The 27,705-nt window shown below is 34.7% G+C and overlaps 4 protein-coding genes and 1 non-coding gene across 13 annotated transcripts; 2 read left to right on the plus strand and 3 right to left on the minus strand.

The window, feature by feature from the left end:
* The first annotated feature begins 443 nt into the window (after positions 1-443).
* LOC18021767 (serine carboxypeptidase-like 13) lies at positions 444-4,367 on the plus strand. Of its 6 annotated transcripts, none has more exons than XM_024158545.1 (14): positions 444-646; positions 728-873; positions 964-1,023; positions 1,101-1,223; positions 1,311-1,413; positions 1,507-1,544; positions 1,706-1,807; positions 1,925-2,011; positions 2,099-2,167; positions 2,599-2,670; positions 2,793-2,914; positions 3,639-3,752; positions 3,866-3,911; positions 4,002-4,365. In XM_024158545.1, exons 4-14 carry the CDS (start codon positions 1,101-1,103, stop codon positions 4,080-4,082), a joined length of 957 nt encoding a protein of 318 aa, XP_024014313.1. In that variant the 5' UTR covers positions 444-646; positions 728-873; positions 964-1,023; the 3' UTR covers positions 4,083-4,365. The 6 variants fall into 6 exon arrangements, with proteins under 6 accessions (XP_024014313.1, XP_024014310.1, XP_006404766.1 ...); XM_006404703.2 differs by having other exon boundaries at positions 456-646; positions 947-1,023; XM_024158542.1 differs by having other exon boundaries at positions 1,101-1,413; positions 4,002-4,366.
* A 14,226-nt stretch (positions 4,368-18,593) lies between these two features.
* LOC18021768 (putative serine carboxypeptidase-like 52) lies at positions 18,594-21,591 on the plus strand. 4 transcript variants are annotated; one of them, XM_024158547.1, is made up of 6 exons: positions 18,632-18,772; positions 20,412-20,486; positions 20,575-20,683; positions 21,051-21,164; positions 21,275-21,320; positions 21,415-21,591. In XM_024158547.1, exons 1-6 carry the CDS (start codon positions 18,637-18,639, stop codon positions 21,493-21,495), a joined length of 561 nt encoding a protein of 186 aa, XP_024014315.1. In that variant the 5' UTR covers positions 18,632-18,636; the 3' UTR covers positions 21,496-21,591. The 4 variants fall into 4 exon arrangements, 2 of the variants coding, with proteins under 2 accessions (XP_024014316.1, XP_024014315.1); XM_024158548.1 differs by lacking the exons at positions 20,412-20,486; positions 20,575-20,683; positions 21,051-21,164; positions 21,275-21,320 and adding exons at positions 18,852-18,997; positions 19,723-19,769 and having other exon boundaries at positions 18,594-18,764; XR_002900415.1 differs by lacking the exons at positions 21,051-21,164; positions 21,275-21,320; positions 21,415-21,591 and adding exons at positions 18,866-18,997; positions 19,683-19,769 and having other exon boundaries at positions 18,666-18,764; positions 20,399-20,725.
* A 256-nt stretch (positions 21,592-21,847) lies between these two features.
* On the minus strand, positions 21,848-21,919 carry TRNAM-CAU. Its single transcript has one exon. It is a non-coding gene; the product is annotated as a tRNA-Met (tRNA).
* A 169-nt stretch (positions 21,920-22,088) lies between these two features.
* Positions 22,089-25,181, minus strand: LOC18021769 (serine/threonine-protein kinase SRK2J). The gene is made up of 9 exons (XM_006404705.2): positions 24,975-25,181; positions 24,828-24,902; positions 24,478-24,579; positions 24,326-24,379; positions 24,140-24,232; positions 23,961-24,053; positions 23,129-23,233; positions 22,924-23,022; positions 22,089-22,578 (listed from the first exon to the last, which is right to left on the minus strand). The coding sequence occupies exons 1-9, from the start codon at positions 25,092-25,094 to the stop codon at positions 22,279-22,281; spliced, it is 1,041 nt and encodes a 346-aa protein (XP_006404768.1). The 5' UTR covers positions 25,095-25,181; the 3' UTR covers positions 22,089-22,278.
* An 865-nt stretch (positions 25,182-26,046) lies between these two features.
* LOC18021770 lies at positions 26,047-27,684 on the minus strand. The gene is made up of 5 exons (XM_006404706.2): positions 27,449-27,684; positions 26,957-27,045; positions 26,760-26,832; positions 26,566-26,631; positions 26,047-26,443 (listed from the first exon to the last, which is right to left on the minus strand). The coding sequence occupies exons 2-5, from the start codon at positions 26,986-26,988 to the stop codon at positions 26,282-26,284; spliced, it is 333 nt and encodes a 110-aa protein (XP_006404769.1). The 5' UTR covers positions 26,989-27,045; positions 27,449-27,684; the 3' UTR covers positions 26,047-26,281.
* Positions 27,685-27,705: the final 21 nt, after the last annotated feature.

Consider the following 27,705-nt stretch of genomic DNA (forward strand, 5'->3'; position numbering starts at 1 on the left):
TTAAATATACAAGGGAAAAGTATCTAAAAGTACACTTTATAAAAATGTCAAAAAATATAATAATTGTATCTGAAATTTCTTATGGATGTATAATTGGATGCCTTTGTTGGTTCTGCATGTTCGACTAGTTGGTAAATGGTAAGGGTGCTATGAAGCAATTTCTTGATCATGAGGAGAACATTTTGGTCATTTTGGTTACATTAGATATTTACATAAAATATGTGGATGTGGTGAGTAGCAAGAACAAAAGCAATAACGACAAAAGCATATATCGTCCCTACATTATTCATGGTGATGGTCATTTTGATTTATTTATTTTTTTGGTAAGTTTAAATGATATAGACAGAGAGAGCGAGAGAGAGAGATGCAACATTAAAAACGTGCACCAAGATATTTGTTTTCAAAACTAATTGGAATATGCTTCCTCAACGTAAGGTCAACTAGTGAATTAGCATATATCCATTGGAAAACCTTTTTTCATTTTTAAAAGGCATCAATCTTTAGTAACTTAAAGGAGAATGAGTTTGACTCTGAAGTTGCTGATTCTGCTTCTACTTGTCTTGAGATCACATCATGTTGACTCTGGCTCTGTCGTCAAGTTTCTACCTGGTTTTGAAGGCCCTCTTCCTTTTGAACTCGAAACCGGGTTTGTAAAATGTCTCTTCTTCTTTACATTAGTATTGTGAGTTTGGAGTGTTAATAATTTAGCCATTCTTATGAATGAAAGATATATTGGTCTTGGTGAGGAAGAGGAAGTGCAATTGTTCTACTATTTCATCAAATCTGAGAAGAATCCACAAGAAGACCCTCTTCTTATTTGGTTAACTGGAGGACCTGGATGCTCTTCTCTTTTTGCTCTTCTTTTTGAAAACGGTAAATCTATAACATTGAGTTATACAAAGCATTATTTTCAATGATTTATTTGAAGTGGTAAAAAGAAATTTAGGACCTCTGGCTTTGAAGTTCGAGGTTTACAATGGAAGTCTCCCTTCTTTGGTCTCTACTTCATATTCATGGACAAAGGTACGTAGCCAGAAGCTATACTTCATCATGTTAATCTCACATATCCAATTTAAAAATATTCTTGGATCATTTCTCAGATGGCGAATATAATATTCTTGGATCAGCCTGTTGGAGGTGGCTTCTCCTACTCAAAAACTCCACTTGCTAATAAAGTTAGTGACACAGGTGAAGTTAAGATTATTCATGAGTTTCTTCAAAAGGTAATAATAGACAAACTTCAATTTATCTTAGTGTGGTTTACTAGAGTGTTTTTAAGAGTGTCTAATTTTTTTGTGGGTTTTGCGCAGTGGCTAAGCAAGCATCCAGAGTTTTTCTCCAACCCTTTTTACGTGGCCGGAGATTCATATTCCGGTATGATTGTTCCGCCCCTCGTACAAGAAATCTCAAAAGGTATATATTTTTTATAATCATATCAACCAATACACTTTTATTTAGAATATCAATTTTCTATCACTCTTTAAAAATATAGACATTATGATGCAGGAAACTATCTATGTTGCAAACCTCTAATAAATCTACAGGTAATTGATATTTAATTTCTTCTTATATTATGTATCCTTATTTCTTTGCTTTATTTTTTGTTAAAGAAAAATGTATTATATGTGATGAAAAATTAAATGTATACTTTTTCGAACACTTAAGAGTTAAGATTGACAGTTATATATTTTCTTTATCAAAACAGGGTTATATTCTTGGTAACCCGATAACAGATATTGAATCAGAACGCAACTATTACATTCCATATGCTAATGGAATGGCACTAATCTCGGATGAACTCTATGAGGTATGGTATATATATGGCATTTTTATTTTTTCATTAAAGAAATTTATATATTTAACCCTTACGGTTTTTCGAAGCCTCAAATGATATGACAATGTCGAAAACTTTTATCTTTCACAGTCAATGAAAAGAATCTGCAAAGAAAATTATGAAAATGTGGATTCACGTAACACAGAATGCTTAAAACTCACTGAAATATATCATAAGGTACACATTTTGGTATGTAATTGATGTTCGGTAATCTGGTAATGTTCATCACTAACTTGGATTTCTTTTTTTTGGGTTGATTTACAGTGTACTGACAAACTAAATATATACCATATATTACTACCAGATTGCGATATGACATCTCCTGATTGCTTTGTAAGTAATTCATTTTCCCTATGCCTAGTGACTTTGACAAAAATTAAAATCGGTTAGGAGGAAAATTTAATTCTATAGGTCTTTTATTTTTTCTTTGCCACGAAGTCCCTAATTTTCATGGACCCGGAAGTAACCTTTCAACCAAATATAAAAATATGGAAAATTTAAATATAATATTTTTAGAGACAAATTCACACAACTAGTATGATGAAGTTTTATTTCTAGCAAGTTTTTGTAATTAAGTTATATATGATCAAAGTACCAGAGGTTTGACAATCTTTTTATAATACTCTTAATTATAATACAAAGAATCTAATAAAAGTTGACGGATCCTAAGTAAAGTTATGTGTAGACTAGACATATGCTTATTTTTAATAAATTACTTAAACACAAAACTGTCATTTTTACGATTTAAAAGGTTTCTATTGCAGCTATATAAGTACCTTCTCCTTAGCAAGTGGGCCAACGACGAGAGAGTTCGCGAAGTTCTTTTAGTCAATAAGGTATGTGGCAAGTTAAATTTAAGATCATTGATAGAAAAATATGTGATCATATAAATGAACTCTTAAAATCTAAAGGATACAGGTTCAAAAAAAACATTAAAGGATATGATCTATGATTACAGGGGAGTATAGGTGAATGGAGGCGATGTAATTACGATATTATTCCTTACAATTACGACATTAAAAGCACCGTACCATACCATAAGAATAATAGCATTAACGGCTTCCGATCTCTAATATACAGGTAAGATTTTAATCTATTTTTTCAAGAACTGATTGTTCCTATACATATACAAACACAAGATAGAACCGGACCGAACTAAAAACAGAAGCAACATTTGTTTACAAAATGATTAGTTTTTATTATCATCAAGGACAAAAACGAAAACCAAAAATTGAATTCAGTGTAAGCAGACCAAATCGAAAGAATAAATCCAAAATTTAGTACAACTTCATATATTTTAGTTATTCGGTTTACTTTGAATTTTTTTAATCAATATATTTTTTATTATTCAATGTCTTTGTAAATTAGCCATAGTTTTGTTTTAGATATTTATTTGATATAGTAAAAATTTTGTAACCTTTCTTATAATTTTCTTACGAATCGAAATTTTTTAAATTTGACTTTTTTAAAAAGCCGTCGAAAACAAGTATATCTGATAATTTTGGATGAATATGGACGTCAGAATTCATAGTATTTTTTTTTTGCATTTGTATTACATTTATAAAACTTTTATTAAAATCATATTTATATATTAATTATTTTTCAAAGAATCAAATCCAAACAGAAAATGAAACCAAAATTGAATTAACCAAACCAAACTACAAATGATATTTATCTAGTGTCAATTCTTATAAAACCGAAAACCGAACCAAAAAAAAAGTGAAACTAAATCGTAAACTAGATTTTCCACTCTTACCTACAAGATACGAGAGATTATAGAATTTGTGTGGTTTATGGTGTATAGTGGTGATCATGATATGGTGGTGCCTTTCATGGCAACTCAAGCCTGGATAAGATCTCTCAATTACTCCATCATTGATGACTGGAGGCCTTGGATGGTTAACGACCAAATCGCTGGGTATATTCTTTTTCATTGTTTTATGTTTTTCTTGTTCAAATATTTTCCCTTCGTATCACAAGTTCATATATAAAACTCACGTAAAATTCTTTCTTGTCTTGTTTTCTTGACAGATACACAAGAACTTATGCCAATAAGATGACATTTGCTACTGTCAAAGTAAGTCTTTTTGTATCAACGTAACAATTTTTACTATCATTGCATTACAGATGCAAGGGTTTATTAATCTTCTGAGCGTTTTGACTACAGGGAGGTGGACATACGGCAGAGTATAAACCAAACGAGACATTTATCATGTTCCAAAGGTGGATCAGTGGCCAGCCTTTGTAAAAATGAGATTTATGGCCTTTAAGTATAAAGAATAAAATATTCAACATGAAATGTTTGAAGATTATCTTGTTATCAAGGTTTATGTATCAAAAAAGGCCACACTTTTTTTTTAGACTTCTAATGTAGAAAGGTCGGTCGTGTAAACATCAATCAGGTTGGAGGGTTTTATGACTAGAACCTACTAGGTTTTTTTTTTTTTATTATTTTTTTTTTTAAGGTTGTGAGGCTTGTAAAGAAATATTTTGATCTTGAGGAGAACATTTTGGTCATTTTGGTTTAAGAGTACACTAGATTCTAACCCTGTGCATCCGCACGAGAATATTTTTTATTGTTTAACGAATTTTGTAATATAATTTATGTTTTTGAGTTTAGATATAATTATTTTTATAAATATATTTTTTAATAAGTGAAAATATTGATTTTTGTGTTTAGATATATTTTTATAGTATTAAAATTAATTATGATTATAAAAATATAATTTTAACCCGTCCGCTAATATTAATTCAAAATGAACTATTATAAAAACATAATTCTAACTTTTCCGTTCATATTATCGTATAATATAAATATTTGTTAAAAATTTGAGATGTATTAACAGTATTATTTAGCATTATAGTTTTCTAAAATTTAATCAACGAAGAGAGTGTACAACTGGTTTTTCAAACCACATTTTAGTGTATGCAATAATTTTAAATTTTTTATGTTTTTATTTTGTATAAAAAATATATTTTCGATATACATGTATAATTCAAAATTAGTGATTTTAGTTACCAAAATATTTTTAACCTGGTTTTTTTAACTTCTTTTATTAATTATAAGGAGCTACAGTAATCAGAGTGTAATACATTTGTACTAGCAAACGGAACAAAAAAATGGAAAACATAAGAACAATGAACTGGAAGAGAGGATTTCCCTAGTAGATCTGCAGCTTTGTTGTTCTCTCTGTTCGTCCATAGAAATTCAACATTCTCAAACTTTTTGCTCCATTCCCAAATCTCACGAATCCAATTATGACTGCCAAAATTAAGCGATTCCTTGTTAATGAGACTTGTCAAATTCGTGCAATCTCCTTCAAAAATGACTTGTTATAACCCTTTGACCAACAATTTTGCATAGCCATTAAAAGAGCTTGAGCTTCGCTCTCTAAAGGAGATTGTGCTGCTTTACTTTCCGTTTGTCCTGCTCTCAAGAATTTTTAACACGGTTTTTATATATATTTTTAGTTCTATAAATTTTTAAAAATACATTTTTAACATTTAAATTATACATTTGAATTTTACCTATTATTTTATTATTAATTTGTAAATAAATCATAATCGTAAATATATTATATAAGGAACATATATATCATATCATTTACATCATTATAAAATATTTTATATTTCAAATATTATTTTGCATATGTGAATTATTTTTTTTTTTAAATTTTACATATTTTTGATAAAAATGTTTAATAGTATAGAAATTATTTAAATTAGAATCTTTAAATCAATTCTGAATTATTATCTGATTTATTATTTTTAATCAAATCAAATCAAATCTAAATTACCTATATTTAAGGAACTCAAAAAATATTTTAGTTAATAACTAATTTTTGAAATTAAATATAAATAATTATTAAAATTATTTTAAATACTTAAAAAAATTAGAAGTGTTTGGAAGCAAGTACTAAATGTGCTTCTGTTTTAATATAATAGATATAAATAAAATCAATAGCGAAAAAAAGCAACGTCACTATCTTATATCTTGTCATTATTATCGGAGAGGGCCGCAACACTAAATTTAAAACGTGCACCAATAGTTACTGTCAAAACCATACGACTCTAGAGATGAAAGAGGACACTAGCTAAACGCATTTTTGCTAAACTTAATTATTAGAAAGTAAAAGAGAATGAGTTTGGCACAGAAATCTCTGCCTCTGCTGCTACTCTTCTTGAGTCATCATGTTGATTCTATCTCCATCGTCGAGTTTCTTCCTGGTTTCGAAGGTCCTCTTCCTTAAGAACTCGACACCGGGTTTGTAAAATTAACATTACTGAACCAAAATTTTATTGCCAAAACCAACCACATGACTCTCGAAATGGTTGCTCGATCCCTAATTCACACAAATCAGAACCAAGGTACTCAAGCCACTAATGAATAAGCAAAACGCTACCTATCCAGCGTGGTGGCTTTGGTAAGAATATTTATATTATTATGTGATCTATGTGTTTTTTCGGTTTAATTGTAAAGATCAAGTTCATATTAAAATTTAGGATTCTGATATAAAAGACGATACCGTGATGGATCAGTTTCGATTAAAGAGATTAGAATCTGTGTGTATTGATTACCTTCCTGCTTTATCTTTATAAGTATTCTTCTTATGTGATTATATAATATATATATATATATATATGATAGGGTACATATATATAATTAATAAAAGAAATAACTATATGAAAGGATATTAATGAACGTATGTGATTGTTGGCAAGGGTTGCTACGTGTGTGTGTTTATAAGTGATGAAAAACATCATAATTATAACAATATAAGAAAAAAACACAAAAGAAACCTGTCTTGTATCGTGAGAAAACATAAGGAGAGAGAATATTGGATTCTTTTATCCATCAAAAGGAATCATAAGGGTTTGAAGATCTGAGGAAGGAGAAAATCAAGTTGAAAATTTTCATCAGGCCAATAAGCATGTAGTATTTCTTGTTCCATAAGAAATTATTTGTGATTGAATTAAACTAAATCTAGATCATCTTAGAATTAGATTTTATAACTGAAATCATAAAGTAATTTACATATACATGCTATCAGAGCCATCCTAGATTAGTTTAATTCACCATGATTAGTAAAATCTTTTTTTATGGTTAAAACATGATCGCATGAATTCTGGTGATAGAATTTTAAGGCATCGCTGTAATTGTTATGTTGCGATGATGCCATAAAATTTGGTTAGCGGTGATTGATTTGCTGTAATTGATTTGTTGTCATGATCACATGCATATCGGCATAATTCTGGAAGTTTGCGTGCATAATTAAACGTAAGGCTGCATGCATGTATAAGGCATATTCTGGAAACATTGTCTTAGTCTTGTTGGAGAATAATCAATAATAACTGCTATGCATGAAAAGTTATATGCATGTAACCGTTTTTTGTTCATGTCGCTTTACGTATAGATGTTATTATATAGTAAAATCATAATTTCTGAAAACATCGTTAAAGTGAAGAACACAAATGCACGCGCTTTCTACGCGCCCCTTGTGTGCGATTTAGGATTTCTTTCCTTTTGCACGCCTGCGGCGGCCTCTCGCCAGCCGACAGAGAACTCTCTCCCCAGCCGACAGAGAACTCTCTCCCCTTCCTTCTCACAAAAATCTCTATGGCTGAGTCCATCGTTCTCGCTCCTTCAAATGAGTTGTCTCCGACGTTTTTCCGATTATCTCGTCTTTCGATGTTCCGACAACCACCGCTCCATCTTCTTCGGACCAAATCTCGTATTCGTCTTCGGTGCCGGCTTCAATCCCGGCCTCTTCAGCTTGTTCGTATGCAGAGCGATTCAAGTCCTCACTAAGAAATCTTCGGAAAATATCTTCACCAATCACCTACGAAAACGATATTCCAACTATCGAAGCTCCATCGTCGATACTCCTCAAGGCTGCAGACCACTGGAAAGGCCATATAGTAGCCAAATTTTCACGGTCTCACACCTCCTCCGGCAAAAATTTATGCAGACCTAAATCCAGCTTGGGGAAAGTTTGGTAACATCTCGATTAGATGTGTGTCGAGATTTAGTTGCTTGATCTTCATCCCCTATCTCCAAACGCGGGAATGGGTTCTGCGCACAGGCTACTGGCAGGCTGGGAACTGTTCCTTCACGGTTTCCCCTTGGTCGCCAGACGGAAGCTTCCAACCTCACGACCTCGAAACAGCCCCAACTTGGGTCGTGTTGAAAGATATCCCTTCTCTATTGTACTCGCTGGATGGCATTAGCGTGATTGCAAGTGCAATCGGGGAACCACTTCATACTGAGAAATCCAAACTTGATCCTTTATTACCGGCGACACAAAAGTGAAGGTTGAGATAAGCCTTGACAGCTCTCCTTCAGATACCATCATCGTCAAGGATTGTGTGCGAAATTCAGTTCGAGTACACGCGGAATACCCCCGGCTTCCACCGAAATGCTGCAACTGTGGCAAATTTGAACTTCTATTAAATAGATGCCCGCATCCACTGTTGAAGAAGCCGTTTGTGACCATCCCTCAGAAGAGAGTTGCGCACACAACCACAAAAATTCATCTGGATTCGGAATCTAAGGCTGACATTAGTATCATCACTGACCAAGTTAGAGTGGAAAGCGTCCCAGTGGAGAATGATAGAGCCGTTCCCATCAGAGTCTCTGCACCTCGTGCCCGATCCAGGTCACGCCCCCGAGGACGTAGCTCTCCTCCTCCAATATCTCCACATGATTCACCTGATATCTTGACCTCCAAGCCCCAGATCAAAGTGGTGGGATCTCAGAGTGTCTCTCTAGGCGCACTGTTGTCTTCCTCCACCCCAACTGTGGAAGCAACTCTCCCATCTTCTTGTCTACCTGAGAGCCCTCCAGCGATCCTCTCTGATCCTCCAGAGATCCTCTCTGATCCTCCAGAGAATAATTGGGTGAAGGTAGTTTCTGTTAGAGCAAGGAAGAAAGTATCTGCTCGCAGCTTAACAGCAAAATTAAAGCTGGCAAAGAAGCATAAGATGTATGCTGCAAAGGGAGACATTTATAAGGCTATGGTCGCTTCTACTAAGGGTTCATCTCGCTCTACTCGGGGGGTCTTCTTCGGGTGGTGGAGCCAATCTCTGAAAGCCCTGCTTTCCCCCTCTTTTGGTGTATATAATGAAGATTTTTTCTTGGAATATCAGAGGATTGAACAGCTCCTCTCGTCAAAGATTTGTTAGGAATTGGGTTACTGCTAACAAGCCTCTCGTTGGTGGTATCTTAGAGACTCATGTACAGGAATCTAACATGTCCTCAGCTTTAGCCTCCACCTTTCCTGGCTGGAGAATAGAGTCTAATTATTCTTTTGAAGACAACAGTAGAATATGGTTAGTTTGGGATTCTGCCATATCAGTCATCACCTTCTGCAAGACGGATCAATATATTTTATGCGCTATTTTTGATCCAGTTTCAAAGGAGTCCTTCAATGCTGCATTTATCTATGCTCGAAACACGGAAACCAAAAGAAGAACTCTCTGGGAAGATATTACCCACATCCGATCGAGTTCCCCAATCAGATCTTCCCCATGGATTCTATTGGGAGACTTCAACCAAATTGCATCTCCGACTGAGCATTAATCGATTATCCCCTCAACTCTTCAGATGAGAGGAATTGAAGAGTTCCAATCATGGATTGATGATAATGAGTTCTCGGAGTTGACAAGTCGGGGGGTCTTTTTCACCTGGTCCGATCATCAAGATGGCAACACTATCCTTCGCAAACTCGACAGAGCTCTGGTGAACAACTCCTGGTTACAATCCTTCCCAGACTCCGTCGCAGTATTTGACCCTCCTGGGGATTCTGACCACGCACCTTGCATCATTAGCACATCTGAGCAGGTCCAAAGAGGTAAAAAATCCATCAAATATTTTTCATTCATATCCTCTCACCCGGATTTCCATTCTGAACTTACAGCATCGTGGCAAGGCACTGAGTTTGAGGGTTCCCATATGATAACACTAGCCGAGAAACTTCGTGCAGCTAAGACCTGTTGTCAGAGGCTTAATCGATCAGGGTTAGGAAATATCCAGCAAAAGGCAAAAGACGCCTTGGATAGCTTAAAGGCGGTGCAGGCTCGGGGTATGTCAGATCCTTCTCCTCAGCTGATTCAAGAGGAGCAGGTAGCTAGATCACAGTGGTTGTTCTTCTCCAGGGCTCAGGAAATCTTTTTCAAGAAGAAGTCTCGTATCAGATGGCTAAAAGATGGGGATGCTAACACGAAATTTTTCCACAAGATGGTTATCGCCAGACAATCACTCAACTCCATCAGACATCTTCGGCTCCATGGGGATGTTCGCATAGACAATCCAGCCCAGATCAAAGACACGATCGTAGCTTATTATCAGAATCTGCTTGACACTAAGAATACTTCTGTCTCTCCGCTCTCTGTCGATGAGATAAAACGTCTTCAGACCTTTCGATGTTCCTCCTCCCCCGCAGATCAGTTAGTCAGAGCACCCACTGAAGAGGAGATAAAATCAGCTCTTTTCTATATGCCAAAAAGTAAGGCACCTGGCCCAGATGGATTTGCAATGGAGTTCTTCATTGAAGCTTGGGAAGTGGTCGGGCCTGAAACTATTAAAGCGGTCAAGGAATTCTTTGCAACTGGTCTCATGCATAAACGGTTCAATACCACTGCCATAGCTTTGATCCCCAAAGAACCTGGCGCCGATAAACTGAATCTCTTCAGGTATGTGGCATGCTGCAACACGGTTTATAAAATCATCTCTCGCCTAATCACCAGGAGGTTGCAGCTGTTCATCCCTGATGTTGTGCAGAACAAACAGGTAGGCTTTGTCAAGGGGAGATTATTGTGTGAGAATGTGCTGTTGGCTTCAGAGTTGGTGAATAAGTTTCACATACACGCCCTAACGACTAGAGGATGTCTTCAGGTGGATTTAACCTAGGCCTATGATAACCTTAACTGGATGTTTCTGCCCAATGTCCTCCGAGCTTTGGAGTTTCCTGAGATGTTCATTAATTGGATCAGAGCATGTGTATGCACTCCTCACTTCAGTATTATTGTCAATGGGGAGATGGTCGGATACTTTCCCGGGAAGAAAAGCCTCCGTCAAGGTGACACGATGTCGTCACTCTTGTTCGTTCTTGCCATGGACATCTTATCGAAGATGCTTGACAAAGCGGCTGTGGACGGTTCCTTTCGGGTGCACCCTCTATGTCACACTCCTCTCATTACCCACCTTAGCTTTGCCGATGATGTGCTCTTGTTCTTCGATGGTTCGGATTCGTCGGCTCGGGGGGTTCTAGATGTCCTCGAAGCTTTCAGAGTGGCATCTGGTTTGGATATTAATAAAGAGAAGACTTTTCTCTTCTTGGATGGAGGCAACCCCAATACGACAAGAGAAATGGCGAGGCGTCTTGGGTTAAAGCAGGGTTCTTTACCGGTTCGTTACCTGGGTGTGCCATTGACGTCTCAGAAGCTTCGGAAGCAAGACTACCAACCTCTATTGGATCAATTACACAAGCGGTTCTCATCCTGGTCGGTTCGTCACTTGTCTTTTGCCTGAAGATTGCAGTTGCTGTAGTCTGTAATTAATACAAGTATTACCTTCTAGGCCTCTGTTTTTTTACTCCCCAATCAGTGTATTGCGGATTTAGAAAAGATGTGTAGCTCTTTTTGTGGAAGGGAGCCCCGAATTCAGCAAGAGGGGTCAAGATCAGCTGGGCATCAGTGTGTACTCCGAAGGCGTGTGGCGGGCTCGGTCTAAGGAGATTAGCAGCGTGGAATCGAGTTCTTGGGCTGAAACTGATATGGCTGATTTTTTCAAAAAGGGGCTCTTTTTGGGTCTCCTGGATCAGACATAATCTTATCCGCCATCATTGCTTTTGGGACCTCGACCCCAATGCTGGTGGAAGCTGGATTTGGAAATCTCTCTGCAAGCTCCGTCCTCTTACGCGTCCTTTCATTACTTGTGAAGTGGGTTCTGGCATCACAGCAAGGTTCTGGGACGATAATTGGACGAGTATGGGACCTTTGATCGACTTGGCTGGTTATGATGGGCCCAGGGCTACGAGCATTCAGTGCGATGCTGCGGTTATCGATGCTATTCGGAACAGTCAGTGGACCATTTGCACCTCTCGCAATAGACACCCTATCTTAGCTCTTCTCCGCAACTGTCTTCCGTCGCCTGTGAGCATAGTGGCTTCAGAGGTGGATGACTGCTATCTCTGGAAACCGGTAAATAGAGACCCTACCCTTAATTTCTCTTCTGCGCATACGTGGGATTCTTTGAAGCCTCACCAGGATCGGGTTTTTTGGGAAAAAACGGTTTGGTTCAGGGGACGTATCCCGAAGCACGCTTTCATTACTTGGGTGGTGGTCCAGGACAGACTTCATACTCGTGATCGTTTGGTTAGGTGGGGTATCGATGTCCCTCCTACATGTCTTCTGTGCAGCTCAGCTAACGAGACTAGACAGCATCTCTTCTTTGACTGTCCCTACAGCAATGAGGTATGGTTCTTCTATACTTCTCGAGCCCATCTTCTGCCTCCTACGTCCTTTGAGGAATGCATTAAATGGATGAAGGACCCTACTAGAGACGCGAATGTTGTTCTCATCCTAAAACTCCTCTTTCAAGCCTCGGTCTATGAGTTATTGAAAGAACGGAATCATCGGGTACATAATGATTCCTCTTGACTGCCGTCAGTATTGATCTCAGATATTTCTCTGACCATCCGCTCTCGCCTTGATCCGCACTCAAGGGCGCAGAGAAACCTCCCTTGTACTGTGTCTTTTCTTACGAGTTGGTTCTCTATGTTTTAACTTGTAGGACCATTTGGTTAATAGTTTTGGAGGCCCTGCTGTATTGTTTTTTGGGAAGCAGGTAAGAGCCCATCTCTATTCTAACTGTATGCTGGGATAGGCCCGTTATGAAATGAAATCTATTAAAAAAAAAAGTGAAGACATGCAGTTATTTAAGAAAGAATAAAACCTTTGCATAATAAAAATTTTTATGTAGTAACTTGAAACATGTATATGAAAGAGGATAAAAATATTTGCATGAGTGGATTCATAAATGTGAACAGAATCCATAGTCATGGATAATTTAAAATTTCGGCTGTGCATTTGAATAAAAGATAATTTGTGTTATAAAATATTAACACAATATAAAGAAATTTTATCCATTAAAGTTTTAATTTTTATATTGTATATGGCCTTGTTATATGGCCTTGTTATATTACATATATATATTTAAAAATAATAAAATTTTATAATTGATCATGATTAAAGAGATACCATAAATAACATTAAAGTTTTGATTGATCAATTATTTTACTATATATATTCTAGGAGATCACCCAAAGGTGGATCATTAAATATATTTAGTAATATAAAAAAGATTAATCATTTCTTACTATAGTTAATAGTATGTATACCCAAAGGTAGCATGCTTATTTGATTTATGTATGATTTGATTAATTATAAAAGATTAAAATTAGCATCGATTAAAGTGCATGTATTTAAGTACTGTCCAAAAGCTGTTTAAATTCATGCTTTAAAGTTTCTATTACGGATTCTGAATCTGTATTAAAGTCTCAAAGCACTAATGGGTAAGCATGTATAAATGTTTGCAGCTTCATCAAATTTGTTTGCATCTGCTAACTCTGTCGTAAAGTTCAATGGGCTTGATTATGGAGAATGGTCCGAACAAATCCGGTTTACACTGGGTGTTATGACATTGGAATCTGCCATATTAACTGATGAAGAGCCCTCAGCGATTACAAAAGATAGCTCAGAATCTGAGAGATGGGAGCTATCTAACAGGCTGAGTTTGAATCTCATGAGGATGACGATGATAGAAAGTATTAAGCCATCTATGCCTAAGAGAGAGAAAGCAATGTAATTCTTACATAAAATTAAGGAGTGTTCCCAATCAGATTTGGCTGACAAGTCGATTGTAGGAAGCTTAATGAACGAGCTTACTACAAGAAAGTTTAACTGGTCTCAGCCAATCCATGATCATGTGACACACATGTGTAACTTGAAAAAGTTAACGACCTTGGGAATAGAGGTTCATGAACAGTTCTTGGTCCAATTCATCATGAACTCTCTAGCTTTTGAGTTTAGCCAGTTCCAGATGAATTACAACACCATTAAGGATAAGTGGAACTTTAAAGAGTTAAAGGTTATGTTGGTTCAAGAGGAAGAGAGATTATAGAAGATGAAAGATCAAGTTGCGAACCTCGTATGTCTTGGAAGTGCCAGCAGCAATAAAGGAAAACCAAGTAGAAAGGACAAAGGAAAGGCTTTCATGAAAGGAACTGAAAGTAAAATCCATAAGAAAAAGAAGTGTTTCTTTTGCAAGCAAATAGGACACTTCAAGAAAGATTGTCCGAAAAGAAAGACATGGTTTGATAAGAAATGTAAACATCAGGTTTATGTTTGCTCTGCATTGAACCTTATAGAAGTGTCTAATAATACTTGGTGGTTAAATTCTGGTGCCACTACTCATGTGTCTCATATTAAATAGGAATTCAGTTCGATCCAACCCATAAGAGGACCTGAACAGTATTTGTTCATGGGAAACATGATGAAGGCAAGGATAGAACGCATTGGGACATATAGATTGATCATGGACACTAAGTCTCATTTGGATCTTGAAGTGTGTCTTTATATACCTGAATGTGCTAGAAATCTTGTTTCCATAAGTAGATTGGACAATTTTAGGTTTTGACTTTAGGGTTGGACATGTTGTTTTCTCATTTTACCGGAATGATTACTTTTATGGTAATGGTACTTTTTTTGATTCACTGTACAAGTTTAATCTTGATTCAAAGTTCTCTGAATCCTTATTTAATATTGAAAGTCGAGGCATTAAGCGTAGTGCATCTGATGAAAGTTCTGCTTTCTTGTGGCATCAAAGATTAGGTCATATTTCCAAAGAAAGAATGATGAGGTTGGTAAATAATGAAATTATTTGCTCAATTGGATTTCAGTGACCTAAATATATGCATAGATTGCATTAAAAGAAAGCAAACTAAGCATATTGTAAAGAAATCAGCCACTAGAAGCACTCAACTTCTTTAGTTAATACAAACCGATATATGTGGCCCTTTTGATGCTCCTTCTTGGAGCGGTAAAAAGTACTTTATCACATTTATCAATGATTACTCACGTTATGGTTATACATATCTACTGCATGAAAAGTCTAAGTCAGTGAATGTCTTAGAGGTATTCATTGATGAAGTGGAAAGGCAGTTAGATAGAAATGTAAAGGTTGTGAGATCAGATAGAGGTGGTGAGTTTTATGGAAAATTTTATGAAAGTGAACAATATCCAAGTTCATTTGCAAAGTTACTTGAAAGAAAAGGTATTTGTGCACAGTATACAATGCCTGGTACACCTCAGCAGAATGGTGTAGCTGAGAGGCGGAATTGTACTTTTGTTCTTTACCTCTTTCTTTGTGGGTATATGCATTAAAGACTGCAACGTATGTTCTTAACCGAGATCCTAGTATGGCAGTTCCTAAGACCCCTTATGAACTGTGGATGGAAAGGAAACCTAGCTTAAGACATTTACGTGTTAGGGGTTGTCCAGCAGAATTAAGGCTATATAATCCACATGAAAAGAAACTTGATTCTAGGACTGTCAGTGGATTTATCATTGGTTATCCTGAAAAATCAAAGGGGTATACATTTTACTGTCCTAGCCATAGTACGAGAATAGTTGAAACGGGTAATGCTCGGTTCATTGAGAATGGGGAAACTAGTGGGATTGGAGAACCAAGAAAGGTTGACATTCAAGAAATACAAGTTGAAGTCCCTCCACTTGATACTGTACCTAAGGTTGTTGCTCCTATTGTTGCATCACAGTTACATGGTGCAATAGAACAACATAATGATTTACAAACTCCACTGGCTGAAAGTACAATTATCGAACCAGTCATAATTCAAGAAGAGAATAGTGAACCACAAGAACCATTACGGCGATCTGGAAAGGATAAAAGATCTGCCATTTCAAATGACTATGTGGTTTATGCTATTGAAAGTGAATGTGACATAAGCATTGATGAAGACCCGAAGTCATTCCAAAAAGCCATGGAAAGTGACAATTCTGAAAAGTTGGTTGATTGCTTCAAAAGAAGAGATAACGTCTATGGATGATAACAAAGTATGGGACTTAGTAGAGTTGCATAATGGTTTCAAAACCGTTGGTTCTAAATGGGTCTATAAGACTAAACGCGACTCAAAAGGTAACATTGAAAGGTACAAGACTTGCCTTGTTGCTAAAGGTTTCACCCAAAAAGACGGCATCGACTACAAAGAGACCTTCTCTCCAGTTTCAAAGAAGGATTTTCTAAGGATTGTTTTGGCTTTGGTGGCTCAGTATGATCTGGAGCTTCACCAAATGGATGTGAAAACCACCTTTCTGAATGGAGAGCTTAAGGAAGAAGTATATATGGATCAACCTGAAGGGTTCGTGGCCACAGAAAAATAACACCTGGTATGTAAGCTGAGAAAGTCAATATATGGACTAAAACAAGCTTCCAGACAATGGTATCTAAAGTTCAATGATACTATATAACTAAAACAAGCTTCCAAACAAGCTTCCAGGCAATAGTCCTATATGTTGATGATATTTTGCTTGCTGCAAATGACATGGGCATGCTACATGATGTAAAGAAGTATCTCTCTAAGAACTTTGAAATGAAAGATATGGGTGAGGCATCTTATGTGATTGGAATAGAAATTCTTTGAGATAGATCACAAGGATTGTTAAGCTTGTCTCAGAAAGGATATATCAATAAAGTTTTAGAGAGATATAAAATGGATAAATGCTCCGCAGGGATAGCTCCAATTCAGAAGGGGGACAAGTTCAGTAAAATGCAATATCCTAAAAATGAATTGGAGCGTAAAGAAATGGAAAAAATTTCATATGTATCAGTGATTGGAAGTTTGAACTATGTTCAGACATGTACTCGACCAGATATCAGTTTTGCTGTTGGTATGTTGGGTCGATATCAAAGTAATCCTGAAATGGACCTCTGGAAAGCTGAAAATAAAGTTCTCAGGTACTTGCAAGGCACCAAAGAGCACATGCTTACATATAGAAGATCCGACCAGCTAGAGGTCATTGGATATTCAGATTCGGACTATGTCGGATGCGTCGATAGCAGAAAATCGACGTTTGGCTATCTGTTCCTATTAGCTGGAGGAGTAGTATCATGGAAAAGTGGGAAGAAGTCTGTCATTGCTACTTCCACTGTGGAGGCCGAATTTTTGGCATGCTTTGAGGCCACAATTCATGCATTGTGGCTGCGGAACTTTGTCTCAGGGCTTCGGATTGTCGACAGTATAGAGAGGCCACTGAGAATTTATTGTGATAATTCTGCAGCTGTCTTTCTTTTCAAAGAATGACAAGTACTCGAAGGGTGCTAAGCACATGGAGTTAAAGTACTTGTCTGTCAAAGAAGAAGTACAGAAACGTAGAGTGTCCTTTGAGCACATAAAAACGGATATGATGGTTGCGGATCTGTTAACAAAAATATTACCATCCAGGGCGTTCATTGGCCACGTCGAACGTATGGGTATTATAGATAAGACCTTGCTGTTTTGATTATGGATTGGTCATTAGGTGTGTGACACTACTATGAATTCGCTTAAAGTTATGTTTCTGTTTTATTAATTATGTTATCATTAAAGTATGTGTATACACTTAAGGTTCATGGATAAACATATGGTTAGGTTAAAATTAAGGTTCTTCTCAACATAAGAAAAACTATCTATATAGAATTATGATTGATTTGTGATACATGGAAGGAATCATGTCGCTCAATGACGTGTGACCGCCATGATTCTATCAGTTCTGATTTTATTATGATACTTAAAGGTCAAGTGAACTTGATATAAAAGGCGCGCATTATAGTTATTGAACCATTAAGTTGGAACAAATGTCAAGTGGGAGAATGTAAAAATATTTATATTTTTATGTGATTATGTGTCTTTTCGGTTTAATTGTAAAGATCAGGTTCATATTTAAGTTTAGGATTCTGATATAAAAGATGATACAGTGATGAATCGGTTTCGATTAAAGACATTAGAATCTGGGTGTATTGATGACACTCCTTCTTTATCTTTATAAGTATTATTTTTATATGATTATATAAATATATATATATGAAATGATATATATATATATATATGACAGGGTACATATATATAGTTAATAAAGGAAATAACTATATGAAAGGGTATCAATGAACGTATGTGATTGTTGGCAAGGGTTGCTACGTGTGTGTGTTTCTAAGTGATGAAAAACATCACAATTATAACAACATAAGAAAAACACACAAAAGAAACCTGTCTTGTATCGTGAGAAAACATAAAGAGAAAAAGGATTTTGGATTCTTTTATCCATCGAAAGAAATCATAAGGGTTAGAAGATCAGAGGGATGAGAAAATCAAGTTGAAGGTTTTCATCAGGCTAATAAGCATGGATCAAGATTAGTGTTTCTTATTCCATAAAAAATTGTTTGTGGTTGGATTAAACTAAATCTAGATCATCCTGGAATTAGATTTCAGAAATGAAATCATAAAAGTAATTTACAACTTCTCCTTTGGTAATTAAATATAACTGTGCTCGTTTTGTTTCCTCTAATAATTGCTTGCTCCCCAGTCCACACAAATAAAATGAGAACCTAACCTACTCAACGTGGAGCCATTAATGAATTAGCAAACGCTACCTACCCAACGTGATGACTTTCTCTTCTGGTAATTAAACAAGTGTACTCTATCTATTTTCTAAATCCGCCCAATCTTTAGAAACTTACTAAAACAATAATGAGTTTGACAATACAGTTTCTGCTTCTGCTTCTACTTGTCTTGAGATCACATCATGTTGATTCTGGCTCTATTGTCAAATACCTTCCTGGTTTTGAAGGCCCTCTTCCTTTCGAGCTCGAAACCGGGTTTGTTATAAGTTTTCTTTTCTTTTACCATGTACAAATGTTTTTTGAGTTTGAAAATAAGTAATTAGCAATCTTCTGAATGAATAGATATATTGGTATAGGTGAGGAAGAGGAAGTGCAATTGTTCTACTATTTCATCAAATCTGAGAAGAATCAAAAAGAAGATCCTCTTCTTATATGGTTAAGTGGAGGATCAGGATGCTCTTCTCTCCATGGCCTTCTGTTTGAGAACGGTAATATTTTCTTTCGCTAAGCAATCAGTTTCAATGATTCGGTGAAAGTGCTAAAAACCCAAAAAAATTAGGACCTGTGGCCATGAAGTCTGAGGTATATGAAAATGCAAGAGTATTAAGATGGGAAGTAGGACAGAACATAGGAATTTTCTCTACAAGAATATTTCACTAGTAAATATGTTTGCAACTTATAAGTATACAAAACCTTATTTAGAACAACCTTAAGACACACTTTTATTTATTACACATTCTCTCCTTGTTCTTGAATCATTATGTGATTTAAGAACCTCACCCCAAATCCCTTAGCACTTTAACTCACAAATTCTTACAAGAAATTTGCTCACCCTTTTGCTAAAGATCTCTCTCGATTGTGTTGAGATCCTACAAGGTTTTCACATGCCTATTTATAGGACTTATGACTAAACCTAATCTTGACTTTCCTTAACGATTTCTCCAAATCTTCACGAGAATCTTCTCCTTTCTTATCTTCTCCTAAGATAAAAAAAACTCCAAATATCCTTCGACGATCCTTCAAAATACTCCAAGCCTTCTCTCCAAGTCAGCTTCTCGTCTCTTGAAGTGTCCATCATGTCCTACAGCTCCAGTGCATGTCTGGAGGGTTTTTTTTTTTTTGACTTGGTAATAAATATCATCACTTATTCAATTTTTTGGTTTTTATTTGCAGTTGATTAACTAAATAAATCTTCTACATATATTACTACCAGATTGCGAGGACAAGAAAAATATACAAAATACCTCTCCTGATTGCTATGTAAGTAATATCTCTTTCCTCCATCTCTGAAATGGTTTGTTATAATATATATATATATATATATATATGTTTTAAATAATAACGATCAGATATAGCATTAGTAATGATTTAATATGAACCTACTAACATGAAAAATTGAATTTTTTTGTCTTAATTTTTTTAAAAATATCAAGGTAGATAAATACTCAATCTAACATGAAGAACTTGGACATTATATATCTACTAAGGTAGATAGATAGTGAGTATCACAAAATTTTATCAGAAATTCGCTTACTTTCCATCCGAGGGCCAATGATGATATTTTCGGGACTTTATACAAAATAATATGGTAACTTATTTTTCAATCGTATAAAAAAAAATTAGTGATTTCAGCAAGCTTCTAAGAATTATATATTTTAATATAGCTTCTCCTTGTTACTCTTCTAATATTTTTTTTTCTTCTACATAAATATATATATATATATATATATATATATATATATGATCAGTTATAAAAGTCAAACAAAATGTAAAATTATGTAAGATCATTTGTGGACATATCTTCTTTAGGTTGATAAATAATTGTTCACACAAAAGATGTCAATTTTAAGATACTTTGAAGAAACATATATGCAAGGTTGCTTTTGCAGTATTATCTGTATTATCTCATTGAATGTTGGGCCAACAACGAGAGAGTTCGCGAAGCTCTTCATGTTCAAAAGGTATATGCCAAGTTTGGTTTTAAGATCATTGACGAATTGTGATGAGAAAGTCATTAAAATCTAAATTATTGACGATGTATATATATGACTACATGGGACTAAAGGACATTGGCAGCGATGTAACAAGACTATTCCATATAATTACGACATTGTAAGCAGCGTACCATGCCATATGAATAACAGCATCAGCGGATACCGATCTCTTATTTATAGGTTTGACTTAACATTACTTTTTGATATTAGAGATCCATTAGTTCCTCATAATACCCAAAATCTAAGGTTGAAAAATATTTTTTTTTTCAGAATTTGATTCACCAAAAACAACAACACAATAAAACACTTAACATCAGCAGACTATCTTCTTAGAAAACTTTAAATCCCTAGATAGTAATTAAAGATATTTGAGATAATGTTGAAAGGTATTTGGAACCTCGCTGCACCACTTTCTTTTAAGAATTTAATTTTGCTCCCTATACAGTTATAAGTAGAGGTGGGCAAAAGTTTATAGATCGAACCAAACCATATTAAATCAAACTGAAAACAAAACCGAAAACTAGATTGTAAGATTTATGATGAACAGTGGTGATCATGACATCACGATGCCTTTCCAAGCAACTAAAGCCTGGATCAAATCTCTAAATTACCCCATTATTGATGACTGGAGGCCTTGGATGATAAAAGATCAAATCGCTGGGTGTATATTATATTCTTCTGTGTTTTAGGTTTCTCGTGTTCATTCATTTTCTCATCCCAAGCCTATCAAACTCACTCAAATACCATTATTGCCCCTTTTTTTCTTGACAGATACACGAGAACTTATGCGAATAAGATGACATTTGCTACCATCAAAGCGAGTCTTAATTAATGTTTCGACTTAACAATATTACTATCATTGCATTTCGTTGAAAGTGTTTTTAAAATGCTTTATAGCGTTTTGATTATAGGGAGGTGGACACACGGCAGAGTATACACCAAATGAGACCTTTATCATATTCCAAAGGTGGATCAGTGGCCAGCCTTTGTAATAGAGGCAAGATCATGCTAATGTTATGGTATTTAATGAGAATATATAATGAAATCGTTACCTAAATCTATATATATACGTCTAACTATTAAAAGATGGAGAGGAGAGAATGTATTGAGACAAATACCTGTTTTTAGAGGTGTTTTATTATTGTGTAAATGAATAATCACAAACTCTTAGATTTGTATTTGAAAACCCCCAAAATCTAATTTCTAATCCAAATCAGTAAAAGAAACTTTTCCTAAATATCTTGATTACATTCCTTTACTCACTCAAGCTAGACGCATGAAAGTTTGGGAAAAAAATAATTTAGGCCCGGTTTTCAACAGTGAATAACCAAAAATAATATTATCTATCAGAGCCAGGTTTCGATCCTGGGACCTGTGGGTTATGGGCCCACCACGCTTCCGCTGCGCCACTCTGATTTGTTGATAGTGAGTGAGAGATATTTTTATTTTAAAAGAATTTGTTGGTTGCACTTTTCGTTTTTTTTTTTCCCAATAACAGAAATAAAACCAATCGACATTATTCGTCCATCGCAGATATGGCATCCAACCACTCTTTTTTATTGTTTTTTTTTTTTTGCAACCACTCTTTTAAGTTCTAACATCTTCCTTATCTTCTTCTCCCAACCCAATCAATTTGTGTTACTAGACACAAAACTAGATTTCATTTTACTTTCTTAATATATTCACTAAACCAAAAATAAATAAAACTGAAATTCAAAAATAAAACTAAAAGTACAACTCATAATTTGACAACACAATATATTTTTTGTTGTTGTCTACTTATTATATTCATCATCACATTCTTCATCATTAGCATCCAAAAATTCCTCTTCTTCTTCTTCTTCATCATCATCTTTTTCACCATGTCCAAGCGATTCAAGTGGCAGTGGGGGTGCAAGGTTTGGCATGGTAGTTGCCTCACTAACTATCTTCATAATCTCCTCTACTCTTTGAGGAGAAAAGCTAATAAGATTAACATTCTTTTGGTAATAGATTGTTTGTGCCGACTCCTTTAGTTCTCTTGGCAAATTCTTTAGGAACCACGCATGACTCCGAATCTCTTTAAGCGTACTTCTCTATAACAATTACCAAAAAAGTTAGACGCATTAGTTAGTTAATTAGCGAGTTAAAAAGTATGGATGAAAATGTGTTTACGTTTGCTCGCGTTTACTTTTACAATATATGAATAATTTTGTTTTTACATTCAAGAAAAATACGACGGTTAGCTTTTGAATCACATATTAAATTTAAATTATACACACGTAACACAAAGTATACGTAACAAAAACGTTTTCTTAAACAAATAAATTAACGTATATATATATGATAAGGCAAATAAACAAATAACTTGTAATTTTGATACGTATATTTATATATGTATATAGATTTCACTTGGCAAACAAAAAGAAAGATATACTTACCTGTGATGGATTAGCAACAAATATACGAGATAATAAGTTTCTGCAACCTTCAGATATGTGAACATGTCCTGGAATCTTATACTTTACAGCCATTATTTTCTGCAATTCCAAACCCAAAATTGACATACGATTATGTGACTATACGAATTACAAAAAAAAAAAAAAAAATCATCTCATTTAATTGTATCATTTAAAGAAAAGAAACCTGGACAATTTTTCGGAAATTGCGAGGATCTTTAGGGTCTTCGAAAGGATAAGCTCCGACCAACATTACATAGAGTGCCACTCCACATGACCACACATCAACTGACTGTGTTTAGAAAGATTATGTATATACCAAAAAACCTCGGGTTATATTGTATCATAATCAATAATCATACTTGTGCATGATTTCCAACAAAAAGAAAAATAATAAATCACATTTGTGTTCTATGAATTGTGTGGGGTGTAAAAGAACAGTTTATTTATTTTGTAATTGAACTCTAAAGTAGAAGCACAATAGTTTAACATTTTTGAATTTGGATTCGCAAAAACATCAGAAGTTTTTCCACAAGTTACTCGGTTGATACGAAATGGACACGCGTCCTCTTAGCAAGATTTAGATTAATTTAAAAGGTAACAGTACACCACGAAATAATGCAAGTAATTTCCGAAAACAAATGTTAAGTTGACTAATGATTTTGATGACGTTTGCCTAACTTATCACAGAGTGGCCATTTAAATTTTGCACAGATATGGGATAAAGTCGATGATTACAGTAATCCTACAAAGATGACGACAAAACAAAATAGTTTCCTATAAGATTAGTAATAGTTGTCATGTGAGTGGAGATTATGAAACTTTTGTCGTTTACTTCTCTTTTCCAATCTTTATTGTTTTATAACTATTGAAAGTGGAATTCAAACGGCCAAAAAAACTATTGAAGGTGGAATCAGACTAGTAAAATATCTTCATTACTAATACTAAAATATGGAAGACAACAAGAAAACAAAAATATGGAAATTAATGCTTTGTGTCTTGTGAAATAATTTAATTACCTTTCCATCGTATTCCGAACGACAAAAAACTTCCGGTGCTATATATGCCGGAGTTCCCACCGTTGATTTAGGGTTGGAATGCAGAATAGAAGACTGCATAATTTTTTTTATATAAGAAAATTAAATTTGAAGTTACAAAAGCAAACAAAATGTTTTTGAATAATGAAGAAAATTATAACCTTTGAGTAGCCAAAATCACAAATTTTTAGACGTGGTGCTGGGCTACCATCAAGCAATGTATTTTCCAATTTTAGATCTCTATGGCATATTTTCTGCAAATATTAATTTGGTTCATTAGTAAAACTAAAACGTAGTATAACACAATTATATATGTTTTTAGACAATTTGGTGTGTTATAAATTTACCATTGCGTGTAAGTAATGCACTCCGCAAATAAGTTGCTGAAAGAAATATCTAGCCTGCAAGTATAATTAATCAAAAATAGTGACTCAATTTTGTTATTGTTAAAACAACCTGCATGTATGTTATCGACAAAAAACAAAAATTATCTCCAAACCTCAGCTTCGCTAAATCGACCAGCTTTTGATATCCGTTCGAACAGTTCTCCTCCAGCTGCATACTCCATTACAATTCCAAGATGTGTTGGAGTTAAGACAACCTGAATCATCATTACACCAAGTTTTATAGTTTTTGTTAATTAGCACCAAAATGCCAAAATTTTGTAGCTTCTGACTAGTTGAAATATATCATTGGACCGAATAGTCCAAGATTCAAGTTTTGGGAGAATCCAATTTAGAGTCAAAGACAAGATATGTTTGTTAACTGTATGTCAAACAAGAGATTCGAGTTAAGGAAGAAAAAACAACCTAAGATTCTCTTCTTTAGGAAAAAAAAACATTCACTTGCCTCTTTAAATCGAATAATATTGGGATGATTAAGAGATCTATGATTGATGATTTCTCTTGCAACGTTTTCATCTATCTGCATCAAACAAATCAGTTTTGTAAGAATCAGAGAAAACCCAAAATAAAAGATGCACAAAATTAAATGGACCTTGTAGCCTCGATCGATGAATTTGACAGCCACAAGCTCGTTTGTTTGTTTATTACGCATAAGTCGAGCCAACCCGAAATTTCCAAAACCCAAATCCTTCACCATCTCATACTTCTCCATGCCTAGCTACCACTTCTTGATCTCACTTCTCTAAAACCTTTAATATCTTTTTTTTTCTCAAATTTTTGTTTCTTTTTGTGAATCTTCTTTTCGTATATAATTGTAGAGAGATATATAGAGTGAGAGAGGAGGTCTTTAGTTTACACGTAGCAAATATGACAACTACTCGACCAAAGTGTTGAATGAGCTTTTCAGGATATCAATGGTCATTTGTTTTAAGTCTATTTTAGTACATTTCGGGTTAGAATTCGGTTTAATTGATTTGCCTTCTTTTTTACATTCGGTTAGGTGACAATGTTTAGTTTATGTTTTTGGTTCTTGGCAGATCTAGTGATGGTAAAAACTGATTTAAAAATATCTACAATACTAATTCAATTTATCTTAAATCCAGAATATATTATTAATTTTTTGTTACATTTGGATTTGTAGTGGAAATTCAGAGAAAAAAAAAAGAAGAGGAGATTTGTAAGTGAGTTCCAGTGATTTTGCAAATGCAAAATTATTTTGGATGGAGAGAAGAAGTCATATTCATACGATAGAATTTATGTTCTATGGAACCTCAATTTTCAAAAACCACACCAGTTTACTTGATTTGCACGCCATATTCAAAAACACGATCCTTACCTAAAAAAAACAATGTTTGAACGTTGAACAACATACACATAAGATTTGGTTGGTCTAACGTAATTAGTACACATTAAAAAAAAAATAACTATATGTAAGATATTTCAGAGATTTAATGGAGTTTCTGAAAGAAGAAGCTTTAAAGTTGGATCTTAAAAATGGAAATATTCGTTTGAATCAGATGAAACTCTAATGGTACCAAGAACATCTCTCAAGGATCCTTGTGATACCTATATAATTCAAGGTTGCTGAAAACAAAGATTTATGTTAAGAAACTCATTTCTTAGTATTTAGCTGCTGATGGAAGAAGATGTAAAACTCTGTAAAAATGCTGTTCTTATTGAATATTATGGTGAAATACAAGAGAATAGATTATTGAAAGAAGAAGAAGAACTCTCTCTCTCTCACGACGAGATGATCATCGCCATTGATAAGCTCATAACGCTTCTCATTTCATTACAACAGTCAGAACATAAACCATAAAAGGAAAACAAAGATTGTTCTATATATAAACTCCAAATCCGTAACAGCAAAGCCTCTCTCTTCACAATCGAGTCTTTGCTCTATTTATCTGCCAACTCATCATCCTGGTCAACTCTCTCCATTGACTTCCTTTGTGCTACATTCTTCAATCTTCTTCTATAATATGCTCTGAATGGCTTATCAGAAGAAGCTTCCATTTCAACTATTTCTTTAGTTTGCGACATATTTTGAGTCTCCATTTTCTTCAAAATAACAACAAACAACACTAATCTCAATCAACTCCAACACTTTAATTAACATCTCTGTTTTATTAGAGATCCAAGCCATAAAACATCTTCACAAAACCAAAGGTATTCATACAAACCTTCTTATTGACGTAATGTGTAGACATTAACTCATATAATTTCTTCATCATCATCTCTTCTTCCACCTGAAAAAAAAAAACAATGTTCAAGTCATTAATCACATCACCAAATCATTGCTTCCAAAAAGAGCTTTCTTGATCATGCATCCTTATCAAATGTTCACTAAGTTTCAACTTATTTCCTTTAAACTAACCTCAACTTTTTGGAGTTCTTGAGTCATCATCCTACGAGCTTTTATGAGCAATTCATGTTGCTTCTCCAAATGGCTGTTGATTTTACCAAATCAATAAACAATGGTAAATCATTACACGCACACACAGTAAGCGTGCGTAAAACTAAACGTAGACACACACACTTTAACATTTTGATCAAAAAAAAAATAAGACACACTTTAACAAATCGTCTGTATGTTCCTGGTCCATGCTCACAAATGGATCAACTTCTTCCTGGTTAATACCTTGTTCTGATCTCAAGGCCACCTATAGATATGCATCAAAATTACATAAGAAGATTCTTGACGTAAGCATTATCAGTCACAATTTGAGCAAGTATTGTGTAAGTAGAAACTTCAGAACATGATTCTACTACAAGCAAAAGAAAAGAAAAAAAAAGACAAGTCTTTTACTCTTTTATCACTGATCCATCGACCTACATATATCACTAGGGACAAGATCTGATTCTGAAAATTTAAAGGGTGTGCTCACAAATGCAAACAGTTTAACCGAAAATTCTGATCTTAGTTAGACAATTTATCGAGCAACTGGTGCGCAAAGACTATTTAACCATCGTCTTCAACCCTTAAGTTATATTCTTGAGATTCAAGTGATTCTTGAAAGCTTAAAAAACATATTTTTATAGTGGATTCGTTGATCCTAGGCGTACCTCAATTGCCTTTGCGATTGGAGGAAACTCGTAAATCTTGAGTCTTTCTTCAATTGCTCGAGTGAGAGAGAGAGTGCGAGAGATTTACTCTGAAACGAAGTCAAAATCAAGAGATAGTAAAATAAAGATTTTGCATAGTCTCAAATTTTGAAGTTTGGTACGTGCAAGATTAAAAAAAGGTAACACAATTTGGATTTTTATATCTCTAGTTATAGTTTTCTGTAAATCATATAAACTTGTTCATATATATCTTTTTT

This window comes from Eutrema salsugineum, unplaced genomic scaffold (genome assembly GCF_000478725.1).
Source record: "Eutrema salsugineum unplaced genomic scaffold, Eutsalg1_0 scaffold_15, whole genome shotgun sequence".
NCBI lineage: Eukaryota > Viridiplantae > Streptophyta > Magnoliopsida > Brassicales > Brassicaceae > Eutrema > Eutrema salsugineum.

Bases quoted from the DNA above. Each gene is read 5' to 3' on its own strand.
- LOC18021770 (XM_006404706.2), bottom strand. From the start codon at position 26,988: ATGGACCAGGAACATACAGACGATTTGTTAAA. The intron at 26,833-26,956 runs GTGTGTCTTATT...TAAAATCAACAG, and splicing joins CATACAGACGATTTGTTAAA to CCATTTGGAGAAGCAACATG. The intron at 26,632-26,759 runs GTTAGTTTAAAG...TTTTTTTTTCAG, and splicing joins AAGAACTCCAAAAAGTTGAG to GTGGAAGAAGAGATGATGAT.
- LOC18021769 (XM_006404705.2), bottom strand. From the start codon at position 25,094: ATGGAGAAGTATGAGATGGTGAAGGATTTGGGTTTTGGAAATTTCGGG. The intron at 24,903-24,974 runs GTCCATTTAATT...TGTTTGATGCAG, and splicing joins TCATCGATCGAGGCTACAAG to ATAGATGAAAACGTTGCAAG. The intron at 23,023-23,128 runs GTTTCTTTTCTT...TTGGAATTGCAG, and splicing joins ATTTCCGAAAAATTGTCCAG to AAAATAATGGCTGTAAAGTA.
- LOC18021767 (XM_024158541.1), top strand. From the start codon at position 519: ATGAGTTTGACTCTGAAGTTGCTGATTCTGCTTCTACTTGTCTTGAGA. The intron at 2,915-3,638 runs GTAAGATTTTAA...TATGGTGTATAG, and splicing joins TTCCGATCTCTAATATACAG to TGGTGATCATGATATGGTGG. The intron at 3,912-4,001 runs GTAAGTCTTTTT...TTTTGACTACAG, and splicing joins TGACATTTGCTACTGTCAAA to GGAGGTGGACATACGGCAGA.
- LOC18021768 (XM_024158547.1), top strand. From the start codon at position 18,637: ATGAGTTTGACAATACAGTTTCTGCTTCTGCTTCTACTTGTCTTGAGA. The intron at 18,773-20,411 runs TAAGTTTTCTTT...ATTATCTGTATT, and splicing joins GCTCGAAACCGGGTTTGTTA to ATCTCATTGAATGTTGGGCC. The intron at 21,321-21,414 runs GCGAGTCTTAAT...TTTTGATTATAG, and splicing joins TGACATTTGCTACCATCAAA to GGAGGTGGACACACGGCAGA.